The sequence below is a fragment of the Colias philodice genome, chromosome 10, assembly GCF_061535455.1.
Source record: "Colias philodice isolate Cphi_HAF_F1 chromosome 10, ilColPhil1 Martin Lab GWU primary, whole genome shotgun sequence".
Taxonomy (NCBI): domain Eukaryota; kingdom Metazoa; phylum Arthropoda; class Insecta; order Lepidoptera; family Pieridae; genus Colias; species Colias philodice.
This window is the reverse complement of record NC_143095.1, coordinates 9,658,211-9,678,392: the sequence shown is the minus strand read 5'-3', so window position 1 is coordinate 9,678,392 and position 20,182 is coordinate 9,658,211. Positions and strand designations below refer to the sequence as shown.

At 37.0% G+C, this 20,182-nt stretch overlaps 1 protein-coding gene across 1 annotated transcript in view; it reads left to right on the top strand.

Annotated features, from left to right (window-relative positions):
* The window catches only part of kuz (zinc-dependent metalloprotease kuz), a 78,418-nt gene that overhangs the window by 56,168 nt on the left and 2,068 nt on the right, over positions 1 to 20,182 (top strand). Inside the window, exons 5-15 of the mRNA XM_089700229.1 lie at positions 9,921 to 10,110; positions 11,619 to 11,781; positions 12,054 to 12,218; positions 14,232 to 14,403; positions 15,011 to 15,222; positions 15,773 to 16,007; positions 16,653 to 16,770; positions 17,379 to 17,548; positions 17,835 to 18,097; positions 18,439 to 18,671; positions 19,361 to 19,536. Of these exons, the coding sequence (XP_089556355.1) occupies positions 9,921 to 10,110; positions 11,619 to 11,781; positions 12,054 to 12,218; positions 14,232 to 14,403; positions 15,011 to 15,222; positions 15,773 to 16,007; positions 16,653 to 16,770; positions 17,379 to 17,548; positions 17,835 to 18,097; positions 18,439 to 18,671; positions 19,361 to 19,536 (2,097 nt within the window). The remainder of the gene's footprint in view (positions 1 to 9,920; positions 10,111 to 11,618; positions 11,782 to 12,053; positions 12,219 to 14,231; positions 14,404 to 15,010; positions 15,223 to 15,772; positions 16,008 to 16,652; positions 16,771 to 17,378; positions 17,549 to 17,834; positions 18,098 to 18,438; positions 18,672 to 19,360; positions 19,537 to 20,182) is intronic.

Below are 20,182 nucleotides of genomic sequence, written 5' to 3'. Positions count from 1 at the left end.
CAGTGGTTAATTTGTATCTACGTGCGCTTCATGCGCATAATAAATGCTAAAGCGGAGGGGAGCTCGCAAGTTTTGCCACACCGTGTCGCACAGCAAATGGATTGCGACGCAAGGTCGTTTAACTAAGTTTAATCCCGTTCGTTGGGCACTCGCCTCGGTACCACGTCGCCGACTGATTGCTACAGCTTGCATCGGAAAAGTTGCTAATTTATGTCTCGGTGTTTGCTCATTGTTCGCCGCCCGTCATAAATCCATTCGCTCGAACTTTTAATGCGCCGAGACGTGGACCAATTGTCGTGATCAATTATTTGTTAACCGATACAGCTATTAATATTACAATTGCTACCGTATGATGAGGGTCGTGAACGTTTCCAACGGTGTGTAGAAATTAAATTCCGCTGTCCGAATTCATTGTAGATAATTAAACGTCATCGCAGCGATGTTTTGCGTTTTGCATAATGAATTTTTGACTGACGTTATTGAATAATTGAAATTTAACTCGAAATATTTGTTGTACACTTGGTTGTACATATCGAAATTGCATTCTATTTTCGCGTTGACGTTCACCAGACACCATTCCGAAGCAATGAGGTGGAATGCAAATGAGCTTCTATTAACATAGCTCGCGGTTCAACAGAAACTGTATTTTAAAATATATATAAAATTTGAAAAGGATGATGGGAAAAGTTTAGACGTACGTATAAAAACTAGGGAGTGGTTACTCTGAATACACGCGGTATTTTTGTACACTCCACATTTGAATGGAAGTTTTACTCAAAATAATTTTGTAAAGGATACGTCCAGTCGCAATTCGCATAATATTTAAATGTTTTTTTGGAAATCTAGAATAGGAAGTGCAGGATGTTAATACATTTATCGTGACTTTTATTAAATGAATGTTATCAAAGAGTTGAATAGTACCTAAATAGCCAGGTTATGCATTTATAGAGGAAATTTTTCAATGCCCTAGCAAAAAAAATCGCAAAAGAGACACAATATCATATGATATGTTTTTTACAAAACGGATAAGACGGCTAGAATTATCATTGTTTAAATAACGTTTCTATACGTGACGGTTGGTTGTTCATAGAAATATGAATAAGATTTTCTTTAATTTTGTATTTTCCTCGAAATGCATTTAAATTTCTCCCTTTAAATTGCTGATACAAAGTAATTGCTACCTCGTAAACGTCTCCATTAACAACATGAAATATAGCCCTTTGGAATTGACATTACCATAATATAACAAAACCTTTTGCGCATTAGCATACGACATTGATTCCTTCTGAAATATATACTGATACATATTATGAAAGGAAGGGTCGTGTTTAACACCATTTGTTTTCATTACACAGTATTGGACTACCGGGGACCCGGGATAGTCCCTTTTCACCCGTTCTTTATTCGTATACGATTTGAATATGAAAAGCCAATAACGACCAACAACGCGGCATTCAATACGTTTCATTCAATTTGAATAAAAATAATAAAATACTGATTTAAATCCAATAACGGAATGTGATGGAATAGTATTACTCCGCACTGAATAGACTTTGATAAATCATTATTTTATATTTGAACGGGCTATAGTCGAGTATTGATAATAGAAGCACTCGCATTGTTTGGAGTTTTGATTCTAAACGAAGTATTTAATATGTACAAAGTTGAACGTTATCTATGAAATAAATATAATGCCAATCAATAGGATACAAATGCCTGGCCCGTGCCCCACAAGCAGTCACGGGACAACACTGCAATAGAATACATTACCATATTTAATGCTACCACTCCTAGATAGGTTTCACGTATAATAAGGGCATTTGAATCCACAAATCCCCGACGCCCACACGGCGGAGTCCTTTTTAAATTCCCTACATATTCTAGGTGGATGTTCGAGGATTTTCGCAAGTGATTTACGTTGGCGCTTCAATCTCTGCTGGAAATGCAGGCTCCTGTACGACGATGATATATACTGATATCAATTTCTAAATCAACTTTGTTGAATGCTCCTAGTGCAACACTGTTACATTTATATCATCGGTAACAAAATAATAAGTTAAATGTTTTGCTGCTAAAATGTATTGTACAATTTAGTACGATGTTTCCAGACATGGATCAAATTAAACATGCGTTATTTTAATTCAGAATGGCTGTGAGCATTTTTCGCATTTCAACGTGATTTAATATTGTTTTTGCTTCTCAGTCATTGAGAGTTTCATTCATACTATTTGTATGGTAAATTATGCCATATATTAGTTACTCAGTAGTCAGTGATTATGAAGTGAATATACAGGAATATAAATACTAGTTATTCTTCACACTATCTTGCGGAATAGTAACAAGTATAAATAATGATCTATTTCCTCTTAATAAGTCATTGAATGAAGCAATCAAGAGCAATCTTATTACGCTTATTCTTGAGGAATATAATATTAGGTCTTAATCATAATATTAATAAATATGTATGTTATTGTTGTTTTCCATTATTATTCTATTAATTAACAATATTATGCACTTAATATTTTGCTACGCTCTCCCTATACGTTCCTTTAACACTTCAAGTTTCAAACGAAGAATATTCGAATGTTGAATAAAAAATATCTTGTAAGCTTTGTCTTATAAGGATGTTAATAAATCACTTTGAGGAAGGGATTGTAACAACCGAACAAAATGTCATGTTTAATTAAATTATTATCATGGCATCAGTATGTTTAGGAAAAGTATTATATTTTGGTAAAAGTCTAATCTATAATAATAACGCAAAAATAAAAGTCAAATTGTTAAAGCGGTACCATTCTTATTCCACTAAATAAGAAGCACGATGATTGAACAATATAGCCACGTAAAGTTATTCAACAAGAGCCTTTCATAAGCCAAAGGGATTCCTCAGAATTTCAGAAGGCTCTTTTCAAGTAAATTGTACACGTTTACATATTCATATAAGACGATTTTTAATACTTCGCATAAAGAGCGGAACATGAAAAGTTGAATATAACTTTAGTTGTTGTGGAACGGTAAAATAATCGAGTAGGTACATTGTTAAATTATTTTTTAATCATAATGAAATTTAAACGTACGCGTAAGTTCGACGTTTAGTGATGTGAATAATTAATAAACTTTTATTTTGTTGGCGGTGATTTTTAATTATATTTACGTCAATAGCTCGTTCTAGGTTTCCTTTTACTTTGAGAATGTTCAGCGTTAACGTGTGTAATTTGTAAATTAGATCTCGAAGCTACTTATAGTCTTAAATATTATTAACAGAACAGTTATTTTCGAGTTTGACACTATCTAGTAGTATCGTAAGATCCCTACTTTGCCCCGTACGTAGACTGAAGTTAGTTTTTGACGCGCCGAGACAATATCTCTTAACCAAGTTTCCTAACAAAGTGCACGCTTGGCTTACGACTGAGCTGTACTCTTTGCCGTACAAAATAGAGAAGGATTTTTATCCCCAATTGAGTTTGGAAAATTCGTACTCGCCAATTAAGTTTCAAAGCTAATTGAGCAGCTGTTGTTATCGTTAAGCGACAAAGTTTGGTGTAATTAACGTTTTCTTTCGAGTTTGGATATTGAGCCTAGTTATTTAAAGTCAATTATTTATTCGGACAGTTTAATAATTAATATGAAAATCTGTAGCAGAAGCGAAACTCTTGATTACCATGAACTATGTATTTAGTAGAACATGTCAAGGTGAGAAGTTCTGGAACAAAAACGCACACAGTTAAATATAGGAGTGTGATTAACATAAAAATGCAACTCCCGAGAGCCCAACTAATTCCTTGAAAAATTGCGCTGTCGCAACGACGCTAAGCTCTCTCGAAGTAAAAATAAAAAGGCATCGTTAGACGCTGTTTGCTTACTCAGTCTTAGGATTTGTTGTCGGAACTTAGCTGTAATGTGTAATGTAGCAGACATCGAGCGCTAATTTTACAAGATCCATAATATAATATGACTGTGGCGACGTCCCTACAAGATTGGCTTGACTCGTATCACGTACACGCATCACGTACAGATCATTATCCTTTGAAGTTTAAATTACTTTTTGTATGTATTTTAAATTTTTTAACTCTAGTGATATTTTATTATCTTAATTTTATACGGTTGTCATATTTAAGCCATTATTAGCTACGTGGTTATTATTAAACAAACATATCTACTTATATTTCCGTCCGAAAGCTTAAAATTCTGTATTTTTAACAATATGGCTCGGGTGTATTTCATATCTCTAATATTAATCGTCTTTAATGATCTCTCGTGGTTCTTAAATTAAATATTATGTTTTTTGAGAAATACCATGAAAGAACGACTTTGAATAAGACCTTTTCCGCAATGAACTAGACAGTATTGTACTTTTTATAATTTGTATCTTTTCCTTTTCATTCTAAACCATTATATTAATTAAAACGATCATTCACTTTTGCATGTTGTCCTCAAAATATATTTTATAAACAATTTTATAAATGCTCAAACCGCAAAAGAGATCGCTATATTTTGTGTTCCACAGCATTTCTAGTTTCCCACGAAACTCGGCAGCCTTAAATCGGAATATCCGAAAATTCTCTTATTTGTATTTAATGAAAAATTACGAGTGTCTTTACGGTAAAATGGAACTTTTAACTTTTCGGCACCGACCACATTGTTGAACTGGGGATTGGCCGGGAAAAATTTACGTAAAAACTCCGCCGACAAAGGCATTAAATTCCAACCACTCCACCTAGGTTACAATACTTATGCGTTGACCTGATAAATGTGAACCAGTTTCGTTGACCTCAACTGGAGCAGGGAAATTAATCATATGCGGACACAAAAGGTTATGTTTATCCGATTTTCCAATATTGATTTTAGCGATTCAAATTGAAATATTTAACGCTCCTGACATTCTCTTTGATTCCCAGCATTTTCGAACAAATTCTATGAATTGATAGTTGAAATTTTTAGATTACATTTGTCAGGTTGAATTATTTCAAAGGTTACCAAATACGGTATAAAAGCTTCTAAGCAAATGCTTCTTCTGTTTGTTTATTTATGTCTCGTTTCCGTTATATCATTCGTTTTTTGAACTGTCTACGGAAAAAATAGCAGATGTTAGGGACAGATGTAGGCACATTGTAGCGACGGTTTGTCAATTAGTTCATGTTTGTTTCTAGCGGGGCGATGTTTGATTAGTGCGACTACATGTAGCTCTTGCCCGCTACTGTTGCGTTTTATACATATAGTATAGTCTGGAGTTAATTAAGACTGTGTTATCTATTGAATGAAAGGAAGTTGAGGCTAAGGGGCAATGTAACGAAGAAGTCTAGTACTTGCAGTATGGAAGCTTCCAGCCGTTCCTTGAATATTTTATTTTACGTGTACGATTTTTTGATTCTGTTCCTGTTAGTGTTTTCTTTAATTTTAATTAATTCATATTCTATAAATTTTTATTTAATTGAAAATTTTATATTTGCGTAATATGCTCTTATTTTTTGTAATTTTTTATGTCTGGCATGTCATTAAAATACAGTACATATTGTCTTTCTTTTAATTTTGCTCTTTTGGCTTTCTTACCGCCTCACGTAATGGTTAGGGAGCCAGGTGCAAATTTGGTTCATTATTTCCTCTCAAGAGATAATTCGTCAGAAGCATCAGAGTATAGTATTATAAAGCCTCGTGAACGTCAGCTGGAGCTCGGTTGGGGGGGTGAGCGGTTGTAGCCTCCCACGCACGTAGGAAAAAAAAATACATTCATTCATTTCCTCTCAGCTAAAAATTTGTCAAATTGTAGCTAACCCAATATCTCAACGAAAAAAAATAATCAGCTGGTTACAACATGGTGTATTATACGTCAGCTGGTGTCTCGAACATGAAAAAAAATATATATTTTCCGTGATTTCCTCTCAAACAAAAATTTACCTGATGATAGCTTATATGTAACTGTGGATAAATATATAAGTCAGCTGGCTATATCTTGGTGGAAAAACCGTCAGCTGATACTTTGAAAGTTATTACATAGGAGTTAGACAAAAGCATCTATTGCCAATTTATATGCATCAGCTGACTAGGTTTTCCTCAACTTATTGCTAGCTGATTTTTTTTATTTATCGCATCAGTATATTAACAATCAGCTCACAAATTTTCATCTGAGAGGAAATGACGTATCTTTAATTATTCGACATTGCGCTTCAATATAAGAGTTGAGTTGAAATAAACATTCAGTATCAATATTTTTTAAACGAATAAGTATGTAATCAAATAATTTTATATATTTAAATAATTAAATAATAAATTAGCAATAAATGAACTAGTTACTCGATAAATAATATTTATTAATATATTTTTATAAACTTGATAAACAATGATAATGAGAATTCAGAATAGCAATATGATTTATTCGTTTTCGCTCTGGCTTGGTTCACTTTCCTCTCTTTCCGATTCATTATCAGAGTCGATAAATACCAACGATGTAAGTTTTGCAGGACGTCAACGTAAAGTCAGATTGAAATAATTTCTCGAAAATGTTAAGAATTGTTATAATTCCAGCGGAATATCATTGTTATGGCATAAAGCTACGTAAAAATTAATAAATGCCATTTTTAGACGCCTCCAATACGTTTATATACGTTAATGGTTTTCTGGAAGTCAGTTACCAACATCGATTGATGAAATCACTATTCAGCCGGGAAAAGGTAAATTTTTTTATCATTTTGATTATATAATGCTTTAATACGAATTCTAATATTTTTTTTTATTTTTGTACAGATGATGACGATGAAAACATAACAGCAGACAGCTCTGACAGCGACTCTGATAATGAATCGGAAAGAGAGGAAAGTGACTCAAGCCAGAGCGAAAACGAATAAATCATATTGTTATTCTCATTATCATTTTTTATCAAGTTTATATAATAAATATTATTTATCGAGTAACTAGTTCATTTATTTCTTATTGATTATTTAATTATTTAAATATATAAAATTATTTGATTACATACTTATTCGTTTCAAAAATATTGATACTGAATGTTTATTTCAACTCAACTCTTATATTGAAGCGCAATGTCGAATAATTAAAGATACGTCATTTCCTCTCAGATGAAAATTTGTGAGCTGATTGTTAATATACTGATGCGATAAATAAAAAAAATCAGCTAGCAATAAGTTGAGGAAAACCTAGTCAGCTGATGCATATAAATTGGCAATAGATGCTTTTGTCTAACTCCTATGTAATAACTTTCAAAGTATCAGCTGACGGTTTTTCCACCAAGATATAGCCAGCTGACTTATATATTTATCCACAGTTACATATAAGCTATCATCAGGTAAATTTTTGTTTGAGAGGAAATCACGGAAAATATTTTTTTTTTTCATGTTCGAGACACCAGCTGACGTATAATACACCATGTTGTAACCAGCTGATTATTTTTTTTCGTTGAGATATTGGGTTAGCTACAATTTGACAAATTTTTAGCTGAGAGGAAATGAATGAATGTATTTTTTTTTCCTACGTGCGTGGGAGGCTACAACCGCTCTTCCCCCCAACCGAGCTCCAGCTGACGTTCACGAGGCTTCATAATACTATACTTTGATGCATTTTACTAATTACCGCTTGAGAGGAACTTGGTCATAAAATCGGCTGCTGGCTCCCGGACCATAATGTATTTCCATTTTAAAAGGAGTTTTTGTGTAGCCACAAAAAAACCAACGAGATTCAGTCCCTACAAAAGTTAGTACATAAAGTCACGCGTACCAAGTCCGGCCGAACTAACGCTGCACCGTAATCCCGAATAACTAGGAGTCGGCACGGATTAAAAACAAACAACGAAAGCGTACGGAGAATTTAAAATTAAAAATTGCTGAATAGTTCTGGCATTTTTTATTCCGTGTGTCGCGTTAGCTCGCATTGGCATTTCGCATCCGGCACACTGCATTTTAACGAACGCCCTACGCGGACGCCAGATAACGGAAATTACTCGCTGCGGGCGAACATCGCACGGTTAATGCCTAGCCGAGCCCATTCAAATACTATATTTATAGGGTATGAGTGTATTCGCGATCATTAGTGCACCGCAACCTATCTTTAATTTGTGGTTTATTTGTTGGCTGCGGATCACGAACGGTCTGCGGCCCGATGGAAAAATAACGATTATGACGTTCGAAATAGAGGATATTATATCGCAACGACGTCGAGGTTTACAGATTATTAAGATAATGATACCCATTGTTTTAATATAATTGTGTAATCCAATTACTCGGTTGTCTGTCACTGCCGTGCCTTACTCAACACTGCATATCTCCGTACACACGGTTATCTTTCGTTCGATTTAACCTTTGTCTATATGGGTCTCCTTTCGCTATCTCAAACGCGATTCTATTATACAACACCCGGGCCTTTCCCCTGTCCGTGCCAACTTTCACTATCCCGGCGAAACGAGGACTAAATTTATTTCACAATAGATTGATTTATGCAGACTTCATCCTATTATTAGACTTCCGTGTTGCGCTTAAGCGGCTTGTTCCTTTTTACGTCGCTCATTAATCACGACAGGAAACTGACAGATATTGTTTCGTGTTCGGCTTTCACACTCGTACCTTTGACCCAAATTTAACATTTTATAGTTTTGCACTCCTGTTCTATTACCTTTGTTCTCTTTGTGTACCCAATCGCGGAAAAATAACGGCTTTTGTTGCACTAAATTGCGCTCCGACTTATAGTACCTACTTGGAGTTAGTGTACACTCGTTAGGTTTATGTATTTGGTGTTTGAAAGTTGGAGCTGAATAAGCACGCTTTGGTGAATCATCAATTTAGACAAACCTTGCTCCACATTCTTAGTATTGAGCAATCGGTAAATAACTCGATACATTACCTGTGTTTACGACAAACATAAACATACTTTATCTCTTCAGCCATTAAATATAAACGCCGCAATTGCTACAAGATTGCTTGCAACCATCAACTTCCGTATTTTCAAAGTTATTGATCATTAGAAATAAATAATATATTTAATCTACCGATATATATGGAAGTACTAATTCAGACGGCACCGTCTGTTTTCAATATACCACAAGAGTGCACATGGCACGTATCGATTTCACAAAAATTGGACAATCTGTTGCAAAAATTCGACGTCTAGACAGAAATGTAAATCGGGGGGGTATGGTAAGTTGAAAAACTTGGCTCCTACACGAGACTAGAAGAAATACACATCGATTTTTTCGTATAACGTCTTCAAATTGTCCCGACGTAAAATATGAAGAAGAAAACTCCTTCAGACGGTATGCTATTAGGGGACTGTATTTGTACGCTTTTACTTAGCAAATTACTCATCTCTGAACTTGGAATGTATAATAAAAATAATATAGCGAAATACTCCTTTACCCTTGGGAAATGCTTCTCGGTAACTCGGCGATAACTCGCCAAGTTTAGAGGTAAAAATATTTAGCAGAAATATCTGCTTTGTGTTATTTTTGCGCTACTGAATCTATTTGTTAACTTCGAAGAAAGTAACTTTTATTTTTAGTAGTTTATTAGATCGTCGTAATATCCGTAGGAAATTGGTCAATTATTTTTTAAATTTACTTTACTTATCTATTAAACTATTGTTGTGTTAACTGGTATGAGTATTATGGTGTTTAATAGAGCCAATACACTCTAAAGAATTAGTTACAAACACACATTTATTTATAGGAAATGCTGAATTATCTCGAATTTTGTGATTAGGGCAATCCAATTAATAATGCGGATGAAAAAATGTCCTTACAAAATAGTCGTTTCTTAGCATTTTAAACAAATTGTACTTAAAAGCAAATCAGGTTTTCCAACAGGTGACAAGCAACAGTGGCTCACAACGCTATCTTCTACCATATTATCTTATGTATCACTAAGTCCTATATGTCACATGGGCTCAATAAAAATGATATCACTATTATCATATTCCAGGTCACGTCGGCGGCTGCGGCGTGACGGACGAGGTGGTGCAATGGATGGAGCGCATCCAGAACTCGGGCGTGGACGACGAGCCGGCCGCTTCGCCCGCGCCCGCTTCGCCCGCGTCTTCCACGCGGACGTACCACCACGCGTCGTCGCCGGTGCCCTCACATCCTAATAGCTTGCGGGATGATCCGCCAAGGTAATTATATGATAATTGGAAATTTTAAAAATCTTCTCAATAAAAAAAATCCTTACCTGCTCACTTGTTGTACCGGCCAGCGTACCACCACGTATCGTCGCAGGTGCCCTCGCACCCGAACAGCTTGCGGGATGATCCGCCAAGGCAATGATTATGATTTATCTTTCGATATTGAATAATGGTCTAATTCTCTGTTTGATATTACTAATAAGTAATTGTAACAACCACAACGTGCAAATATAAATTATATTTCCAATAACTTGAAGTATACAATAAAAATATTAATTTTCCTGTGCAAGTAATCTTCTTCATCATTATTGATTAAATACAATACAATATTTTGACCATCACATACCCGCCACACAATACAAATGAGCAAATAATATTCAATCCACATTTCCACTCTCTCGGATCGAAAATGTTCAATGAATATTATAATAATTGTTTAAGGCTTCATTCTCATACATATATGAATCTCGACGTGCTCCGGCATCCGCCATTACGATCTCCGTCACAATAATAATGAACATATGTATTATCTTCATTCTTCATACCCGTATAGATATTTTTCGCGTCCCTTATAATGTTTCCTTGGTAACGCTATGCTAAAACGCTGTCGTCTTAAATCTGTTTGATATTCTTGGGTGGTTCCATAAATTTGTTATTGTTCTGGTACATAAAATTTTCCAAGATTACTTTTTTACTAAGCCGTTAAAAGGGTCTCTCGTTAATCATCTGCTCGTGTAATAATGTAAGTAATTAAAATTAAACGCGTTATGGACTTTCTTTGTACGCAGTTTACCCCCGTTGGTTTCATTACATGCACTTATTATAGGTTGTTAAGTGTATTATCGATTTAAAAGTAGTTAGAGATTATGACGGAACGGATGAAAATAAATGTGTAAGTACATAGTGGAAAAGTGAAAACACATACACGCTTAAGTTATGTATATTTGTTTACTTTAGAAGTATAATTGTCTAGACAAAATTGGCCGCATGAAGGATAGACTTCACATATACCTATAACATACGTGGATATACAATGTTGGTTCACATGTGCACAACTTCGTCTCGCAAGTGAAGGAGATTTATTTCTGAATGACTGTGCATAATTCTAACAAAGTTTATACTTTCCTGTAACGTTTCTTTATTTGACGCACGTCGAAACAAACATACATCATACATTTGAGTCGCTTGACATGTAAAGGCAATTAATTTACAAATTAATGTTATGCTGATATGAGATTTTGTCCTACACTATTTTAACCATTAATTTGTATGCATTGTAAATATAGCACTTTGTTATGGTACAAAGCTAAAACGTGAAACGAAATGAATAGAAGTATACAGTGATGGTTTAAAATCAAGCATGCCATTTTATTTTTCCTAAATAAGTGACCTCTTGCTTTCTTGCTAGGTATAACCAGATTATTACGTTATTAATTATTAGTAATAACAACAGAACATGGTTATTAACAATAATATAATAATAATGCAACATTCCACAGGCACTGGGAACACCACCTCCACAACAAATACTCGCGCGCGGCGAACACGGCGGAGCATGCGCGAGCGAAGCGAGCGACAGAATCCAAAGTGAAGAACACGTGTTCGCTGTACATACAGACAGACCCACTTATATGGAAACATGTGAGGGAGGGGTTTCCGGATGTGAGTGTTTCAAGTTTTTGTTTAATGTAGTGCTTAAGTAATTTTATTCACGTATAATCACGTGTATGATTGCTTTATGTACCTTGAGTTACTTGTTTTGAATTTTTGCGTCATTTATAAGTGGGTGGATAGGGGATAAATTCGATTTCAGGTCAAGATATTTAAACCATAATTTGTATTTTTAAATATTTTGGCACAAATGTAACTTAAAAATTCAATTACCAACCATTTTGAATAGAAGATTAGACTGAAGTGAGTGAATCTTTTCACAGCACAATGATCGCAGCAAAAAGAACGAAATCGACATGAAGACGCGCGAGGAGATACTGTCGCTCATCTCGCACCACGTGACCGCCGTCAACTACATCTACAGCGGCACCAAGTTCGACGGGCGGCGTGAACACAGGAACATACAGTTTGAAGTGCAGAGGATTAAGGTGAGAATAGAATAGAAATAGAAATAGAAAGCGTTTTATTTGCCACCATGTAAAAAATATATAAATCTTAGTAATATAATACACAAAACAGAAAAAAAAAAAGATAGCAATGGAGGCAAAAAGGACTCCCCGTCAGCAAAGCAGCAACAATTATTTAAAATGTATCGCTGCACTGATTTTCAGAGGAGACCACGTGACTGCAGTACAGATGCAATGATTCAGTATTAAATACAAACACACACCAACGCACGCCTACGTACACCAACGCACGTACGCACTCACACGTGCACACACGGACGCATAGATTCGTACGCAAACACACACAAACACGCACGCATGCATTTCGCACGGGTGCACATATAATTTGTACGTATATAAAATGTAATTGTTAAGTTTTTAGGCGATAAACGTGTAACAGATATTAGAGACTTGAAACTTATATCAACAGTGCGTTATCTAATGAGGAACATTCATAACACAAATAAAAGTTAAATATTTAAAGCGCATTGCGCGCTCGCAAATTTGTAAAAATAGGAGAAATTTTAAATCACAGAACCCTCTACGTGACCTATAACTGGCCTACATCATGTAGGTACATAACCGCAAACACGTCGGCCAATTAACAACAGTGTCACTGCACAATATCGAAAGGTGATATTCAGTGTGGTCATGGAGCATAAAACGTGATAAACGAAGCCGGAGAAAGCCAGGAAATGCGATTACACAGCGATGGCCCACTTTACATAACAGATCGATACCATGGCGGATAATTGAATGCATTTAACGTGCATTTGTCACTGACACTTTTTATTCCATGGATGTACCATTTCCGTCGCGGTTTGATATATATTGTAATTTGTAACGAATTGTTTAATTTGGCGGTTTTTGTGTGAAAAAGTAGCGTTATACTTTTTGTATATCTTTTAATAGAATTGCATTGAACTTCTGGATTGTAGATCCATTTCTAATTCTATTGTCTTTCACAAAAAATAAATACCCACTGATGATACCTTACTAATTTTGTAGATATTTAAGTATAATATAGCCTAAAATAAAACATTATTTTTTTAAGCGAGTGCCAATTGAGTCGAATTTATAACAGTCAAATACTACATAGCGCAAAATCAACAAGCTAGCTATATTCGAAACTTCAAAAGCACCGCCTAAAACAAACCAAAACAATAAAGTTAACAAAAGTAATTAATCTATTTTAAATTTTAGTCTAATTCGTGCTTAGTTTCCTGTCCTTGCACATGTGTTAATTGACTAAATTAGAAATCATATCTGAAAACGAAAATGGTCACAAGGTCATGCACTTATTAGCCATAATTAGTTTTTAAATTCATGATTCATCAAATTTATTGACTGGTTTCTACATTTACGGAATCTAGTTTTACATATTTGTTAACATTTTATTTATTTTGGTCACATACAAAAATCTAAGACTTAATTATTGATTGATAAGTAAATGGTATTTATTCAAATAGCCATCACGCCATCCATTATCTTAAATTCTATGCAAACATTCATACATGCATATGAACTCAATTTACTAAGAAACGAATCATACAAAATACATCATCACGATACACGATAAGTATATAAATACATTCAGTACTAAATCAATATCACTAAATATTTTATAGAAAGAAAAAGTTCTTTCTCTATCAAAACTTTCCAAATGTCCAGGGGTTTTCCTTGTGAATTAACTATTATCAATAGAGATATTTTGATGTGACGCTCTTACTCACTATAAATATATTTTGTTTGTTTATTCAATTGTGATTTCTTAAAGTTATAATGCCTGTACGAGAGTTTCAAGATCACAAAATGGCGGATATTTCCCGCCGCATTTTTATATCAAAATCTATTTAATGAAATAAGATTAACAGATTTTTGACTAGATTATAATTTTTTATGTGGCCTGTGACATTATTCACGTAAAATATGCCATACTTACACTATTTAAAATTTAATTTATTCCTATGACCTATAGATAATTTGTCTCTACAGATCGACGACGACTCAGCGTGCAAAAAGCATGCGTTCGCGACAGAAACGAACCAGTTCTGTTGGGAGAACATTGACGTGTCGAACTTTCTGAACCTGCACTCGCTGGGCAACCACGAGGACTTCTGCCTTGCGTACATGTTCACGTATAGGGACTTCACGGGCGGGACGTTAGGTATGTTTATCTCTTTACGTAGTTTTAAGCAGCAGTTCGTTACAGAAACGAACCAGGTCTGTTGGGAGAACATTGACGTCTCGAACATTCTGAATCTGCACTCGTCCAAACCATGAGGACTTCTGCCTTGCGTACATGTTCACGTATAGGGACTTTACTGGCGGGACGTTAGGTATAGAAACCCAGTTTTTCATATGTTTTGTTTAGATTTGATTGCGAAAAACTGTGAGTAGATCTTGTAATATATGACCCTTGATCCTGCTGTTACTTGCAGATAACTTCGCTATGTTTTTGCAATAATTATGATGATAATCTCAATAAGAACTTTTTTTAATTTATAACTTGTATTGTATAAGTACGTGTTACAACTTCTTTAATTGAATTAACGTTAATTTGTTCATTATGTTGTTGTTTTAATTACTATTTTCTTGCTTCTTTAACCACTTTACAAAAAAAATATCACTAAATTTGTTGGTAGAAGTGCCACTCCAAAACGAGGGTAGTTTACAAAATTACCATACATTTTCCTTATAAAAGTTTACAAAATAAAAATAAATTATGAATTTGCGTTTGAAGCACCTTTAATTAATTTAATTAAAATTCACAGGTCTAGCCTGGGTGGCAAGCGCGAGCGGTGCGTCCGGTGGTATTTGCGAGAAATACAAAACGTACACAGAAACAACTGGCGGGTTGTACCAAAGCACGAAGAGGTCACTCAATACTGGCATCATTACGTTCGTCAATTACAATAGCCGAGTGCCGCCCAAGGTCAGCCAGTTAACGTTGGCCCATGAGATCGGACATAACTTTGGGTCGCCGGTAAGTGAAAAATGATTCGAATGTGGAATTTTCGTTTCTATGTACATTCAGTGGAATTGATTACAGAAAAATAAAAGATATTTAAGTGTTACTGAAAACGATCAAATCATAATTTCGATTTGGTCCTTCGAGTAGGATTTACCTATCATCTGCTAATCCCTCTTATGGCTGATACTTTATCAAACACTCGAATCAAATGAAAGTAAATTGGAAAGTTTTTCATTCACCTCACGATCTGTACCATCAAATATGCGACGTTCAATGTGATTTCTGCAAACATATTTTCGACATTTTCCATACAAAAGCTGTATTTTTCTAATTTCTTTATTATTGAAGAGAAACTTCTTTATCGGGGTTGGACAAAAATTTAGTGTAACATTTTTGCGTTACGCCATACGCGTGACATTTTTGCGTTACGCCGTACGCGTGACATTTTTGCGTTACGCCGTACGCGTGACATTTTTAAGGTCATAAAGAAGTTTCACTTCTTACGTGTGTACTCTAGTACACGCATACATTTTTTTTCCTAATAAATGCCACTATTCCATAGCACGACTACCCGTCCGAGTGCCGTCCGGGCGGACAGCAAGGCAACTACATAATGTTCGCCTCAGCAACGTCCGGGGACCGTCCGAACAACAGCCGCTTCTCGGCGTGCTCAGTGAGCAACATCAGTAGCGTGCTGGACGCGGTGAGAGATGGTCGCAAGCGAGACTGTCTCAAGGAAAGCGCTGGGGCCTTCTGCGGGAACAAGATCGTCGAAGTCGGGGAGGAATGTGATTGTGGTAAGTGCGGTTTGAGAAAAAAAAAGATGGGTTGCACTCCGGGAGTGCCGGCAGAAGTGAAAACTTGATTATTAACGTTGAGCATGTTTGATATTTTGGAATGGTATCCGTCTTACGCTTTTTCGATCAGGTCACGTGTCCTGACGCGAGTTTAAGATTTTATACCCATTACAGAAAAAGTGCTCAACGCCGCTAAAGAAGTTTTCACTTTAAAAATACAAAAAAGACCTGCACCTATGCTATTTTTTGTTCCAAATAAAGAATTTTGAATTTGAAAATAAAATGCTCCGTGTTTCCTTTAAATGTTAAGCTCCAGAGATGATTAGAGAAAGACATGTAACTCATATGAAACGATGAAACTCACTTATAACGCTGTATGCTGCGTGTAGACGCACCTACGTGCGTACTTGCGACGCTGCGGGCATGCGTGCTTGCGTTTTGTGGATGGACGGTGGTTCTGAGTTATTTTATTCAAAGCCGTATTAATAATATATTTTTGTATTAATATTATTAGCCCATACTTTTTATGTGATAAAATTAATTGTGTGAGGTATTCATTTTTTAAAAGTGCACACATGCACCGTTCAAATTCTTGCATTTGAACGGTTTAAATTCATGTTAATGAAAATTAATTGTATTTTTTAGGTTATGATGAAATCGAGTGCAAAGACCGATGTTGTTACCCGCGACAAGTGAGTCAGTTCGATCTGGAGCGCAACATGTCCGCCAAGGGCTGCCAGCGAAGGGCCAATACACAATGCAGGTAAGATATAACAGCTGAAATCTGAATATGGTTTAAAATGCCTTTCGTTAAACTTTTTTTAATTGTATATTATTTAAACTTTTCTATTGTACGTAAAATAACAATAATTTGAAATTTGTCATTTTTATAATTAACATATTAATAACGCGTAACATTGCTAACGTGTGTATAATTTAATCGAACCTGAATGCACGGGTAGTTTAGTATGCCGGGCCCGTAATATCACGCGCAGACGTGCGCGTTTTCCTACATATTATATGCGTGTGTATCTTTATCCTGCGCATGTGCATACGCACACATTAAACCTACATGTATACATTGTATACATGTAGGTTTTATTATGTAGGCTTTCCGAATCGGTGAAAAATGTTATGACGATTCAAAAGTGCTTTTATAAGAAGTCTAATTGAATAAATAAATGTTTGAAGTTTGGGTATATGTAATATGTAATGGCGCATCCACACTAACCGCCGGCTTACGCCGCAGGGTTTCAGACCGCCTTGCCGCGCGTGCCGCATTTGCATAATGGCGGTGGCACGGCCGCCGCTCATGCCACTGGGCATATGTGGATGCGGCATTATATTAACCTACACGTGTCCGCGTTCCAGCCCGTCGCAAGGGCCGTGCTGCCACGCGCAGACGTGCCAGTTCGTGCTGGCGTTCCGCAACCAGACGTGCCGCGAGGCGAGCGAGTGCAGCCACGCGGCCGTGTGCTCGGGCCGCGCGCCCGACTGCCCGCCGCCCAGAGCGCTGCCCGACCACACGCACTGCAACAACGGTATGTGTACATGCGTTCCGCAACCAGACGTGCCGCGAGGCGAGCGAGTGCAGCCACGCGGCCGTGTGCTCGGGCCGCGCGCCCGACTGCCCGCCGCCCAGAGCGCTGCCCGACCACACGCACTGCAACAACGGTATGTGGCATTTATCGTGTCCACCGATGGGCCGGTTCCTACCTCCTTAAAACGATATTTAAGGAGATCCAATCCCAACCAATTCCTTTAAAAAGTTTAAAATCAACCACTTTATGTATTGAAAATATTTAACATTTTTATGTTTATATCCAGGCACGCAGATCTGCATAAAGGGCGAGTGTAGCGGCTCGATCTGCCTCGCGTGGAACATGAAGGAGTGCTTCCTGTCTTCATCACCAACACGTGTGGGTGATGGTGTTACCGCTGTAGTGGACCGGAGGGCGCTATGCCAACTGGCGTGTCAGACTGGCCCAAGACCGGACTCATGTCGAAGTACTGCGGAGTTCGCGGCCCAAGTTGGTCTGCCGCCTGGTGGAATCAGTTTGCGGCCAGGATCGCCGTGTGATAACTTCCAGGTACGTTAGCGCGTATTCAAAACATTGTAATTAGAGGTAACCAAAATTAGAGGTAACTTCGTGGTGTTTTTTTTATCGAATCAATTTTAATATTTTATGTAATTGATCAAACAGAATTATAGAGAATATCTTCTAGTTTGATATATGTATATTTTTTAGATTTGGTCTTGAATATTACACGTACCATCTAATAGAAGATTGGTAATTTTGCTTCATACCCCCTCTTAATAAGGTTTTGGTCAAGTGCCCTACTTTGAATTTTATTTTTCCTTTTAAAATGTTTCATAAACATCATAATATGTAGTAAACAGTCGAAATATATATATAATAATTTTTTTCAGGGGTACTGCGACGTGTTCCTCAAGTGCCGCGCGGTGGACGCGGAGGGCCCGCTGGCGCGGCTCAAGAACCTGCTGCTGAACCGCGACACGCTGCGGGGCCTGCAGGAGTGGGTCACGGAGAAGTGGTGGGCCGTGCTCATCGGCGGCGTGGCGCTCGTCGTGCTCATGGGCGCCTTCGTCAAGTGCTGCGCCGTGCACACGCCCAGCTCCAACCCCAAGCGCCCGCCCGCTAGGTGAGCGCACGTTTATTTATACCTGTAGGTATATTTTGTATTATTTGTGACATGACAAGAATCTTTTTGAAGTGAAACTTCTTGTCTTTTTCTTTTTGTTATATTGTCTGTTTTTAGTTGGTGCTGAATAAAGTGTATTTATTTCATTCTTAAGGCGCGTTGAGAGTAAAATTTCAAATACCGTCACGTTATGGAGTAAGGCGACGATTTTGGTATGATTGAATCTTGCCAAAGAAGTTTCACTTCTGACATGCGTGTTCGGCACACACGCTCTTTTATATTTCTAGCATTCAAAAGCTTTATTAGAAACTCTTTTAAGCTATTGCATAGCTTCTATCGCGGGCCTTGAGCGCGGGGACCGAATCCAGAAATTCCGTAACGAAAAAACCTCACGCTCCCCACTCCGACGGGCACGGAGGTGTGGCTTGAAGGCATAGCATGCAATAGCTTTACCGCGGCAGTCCCCGAGTGCCACACGTTTTTTTGAAGTGAAAACTTCTTTAGCGGCGTTGAGCACTTTTTCTGAAGGGTATAAAATTTTAAACTCGCGACCTGATCGAAAAAGCGTAAGACGGATACCATTCCAAAATATCAAACATGCTGAACGTTAATAATCAAGTTTTCACTTCTGCCGGCACTCCTGGAGTGCAACCCTTCTTTTTTTTTAATGTCTTTAAATGTTTTACCAGGCGGCTGTCAGAAACGCTGCGTCGGCCGATGAACACGCTGCGGCGCATGCGCGGCGCGCACGGCGCGGGCGCGGCGGACGCGCGGCGTGCGGCGGCCGGCCCCCGCCCGGGGCACCGCCGCGCGCGCAACCACAAGGGGTACGCGCCGCCGCTCGCTTACTGCGCGAGGGACGCCGGTGAGTGTGTATTACGTAGTTCATTAAAGAAACGAATCTTCAATGGCGGCCAAAGCTGACACTGACGTATGGTAAGGTCAGCAAAAAAGAAAATAAAAATAACGTAAATGGATAATTATTTTATTAATTATTTCAAATTGTTTGTTGACAAACTTTTTTTGTTATGGTATTTGTGTATTTATATGAATTATTTATATTTATGTATACAGAATGTAACAAAATCCCCATAATATTTGTAATGAGCCCATAAAACTGAACAACTTTTCCCAAAGAACATATTTTGTCAAATTCCAATAAAACATTATTTACTTTCGCAAATGCATAATTGTCATTGTAAATTTATGATAAAAACTATTATAGAGAAAATCAAATACATTTTAGTGATTTTATTTTTCCATTTTTTTTTTGCATGCCGTACGGCCGTGTGTAAGCGAGAGGGAATGATAAGCGCCGCCATTGAAGATTCGTTTCTTTATTGAACTGCCTTATACACAATATACAGATACAACCAGTCGGGAAACTTCATACAACATTTTTGAAATGACTCACATACACAAGAAAGCGTGTTTACGAGAATTGTAAAGGGTATCGAAGGGTATTATGACAATTGACAGATATAAGAATACCCTTAGACACGCTTGCTTGT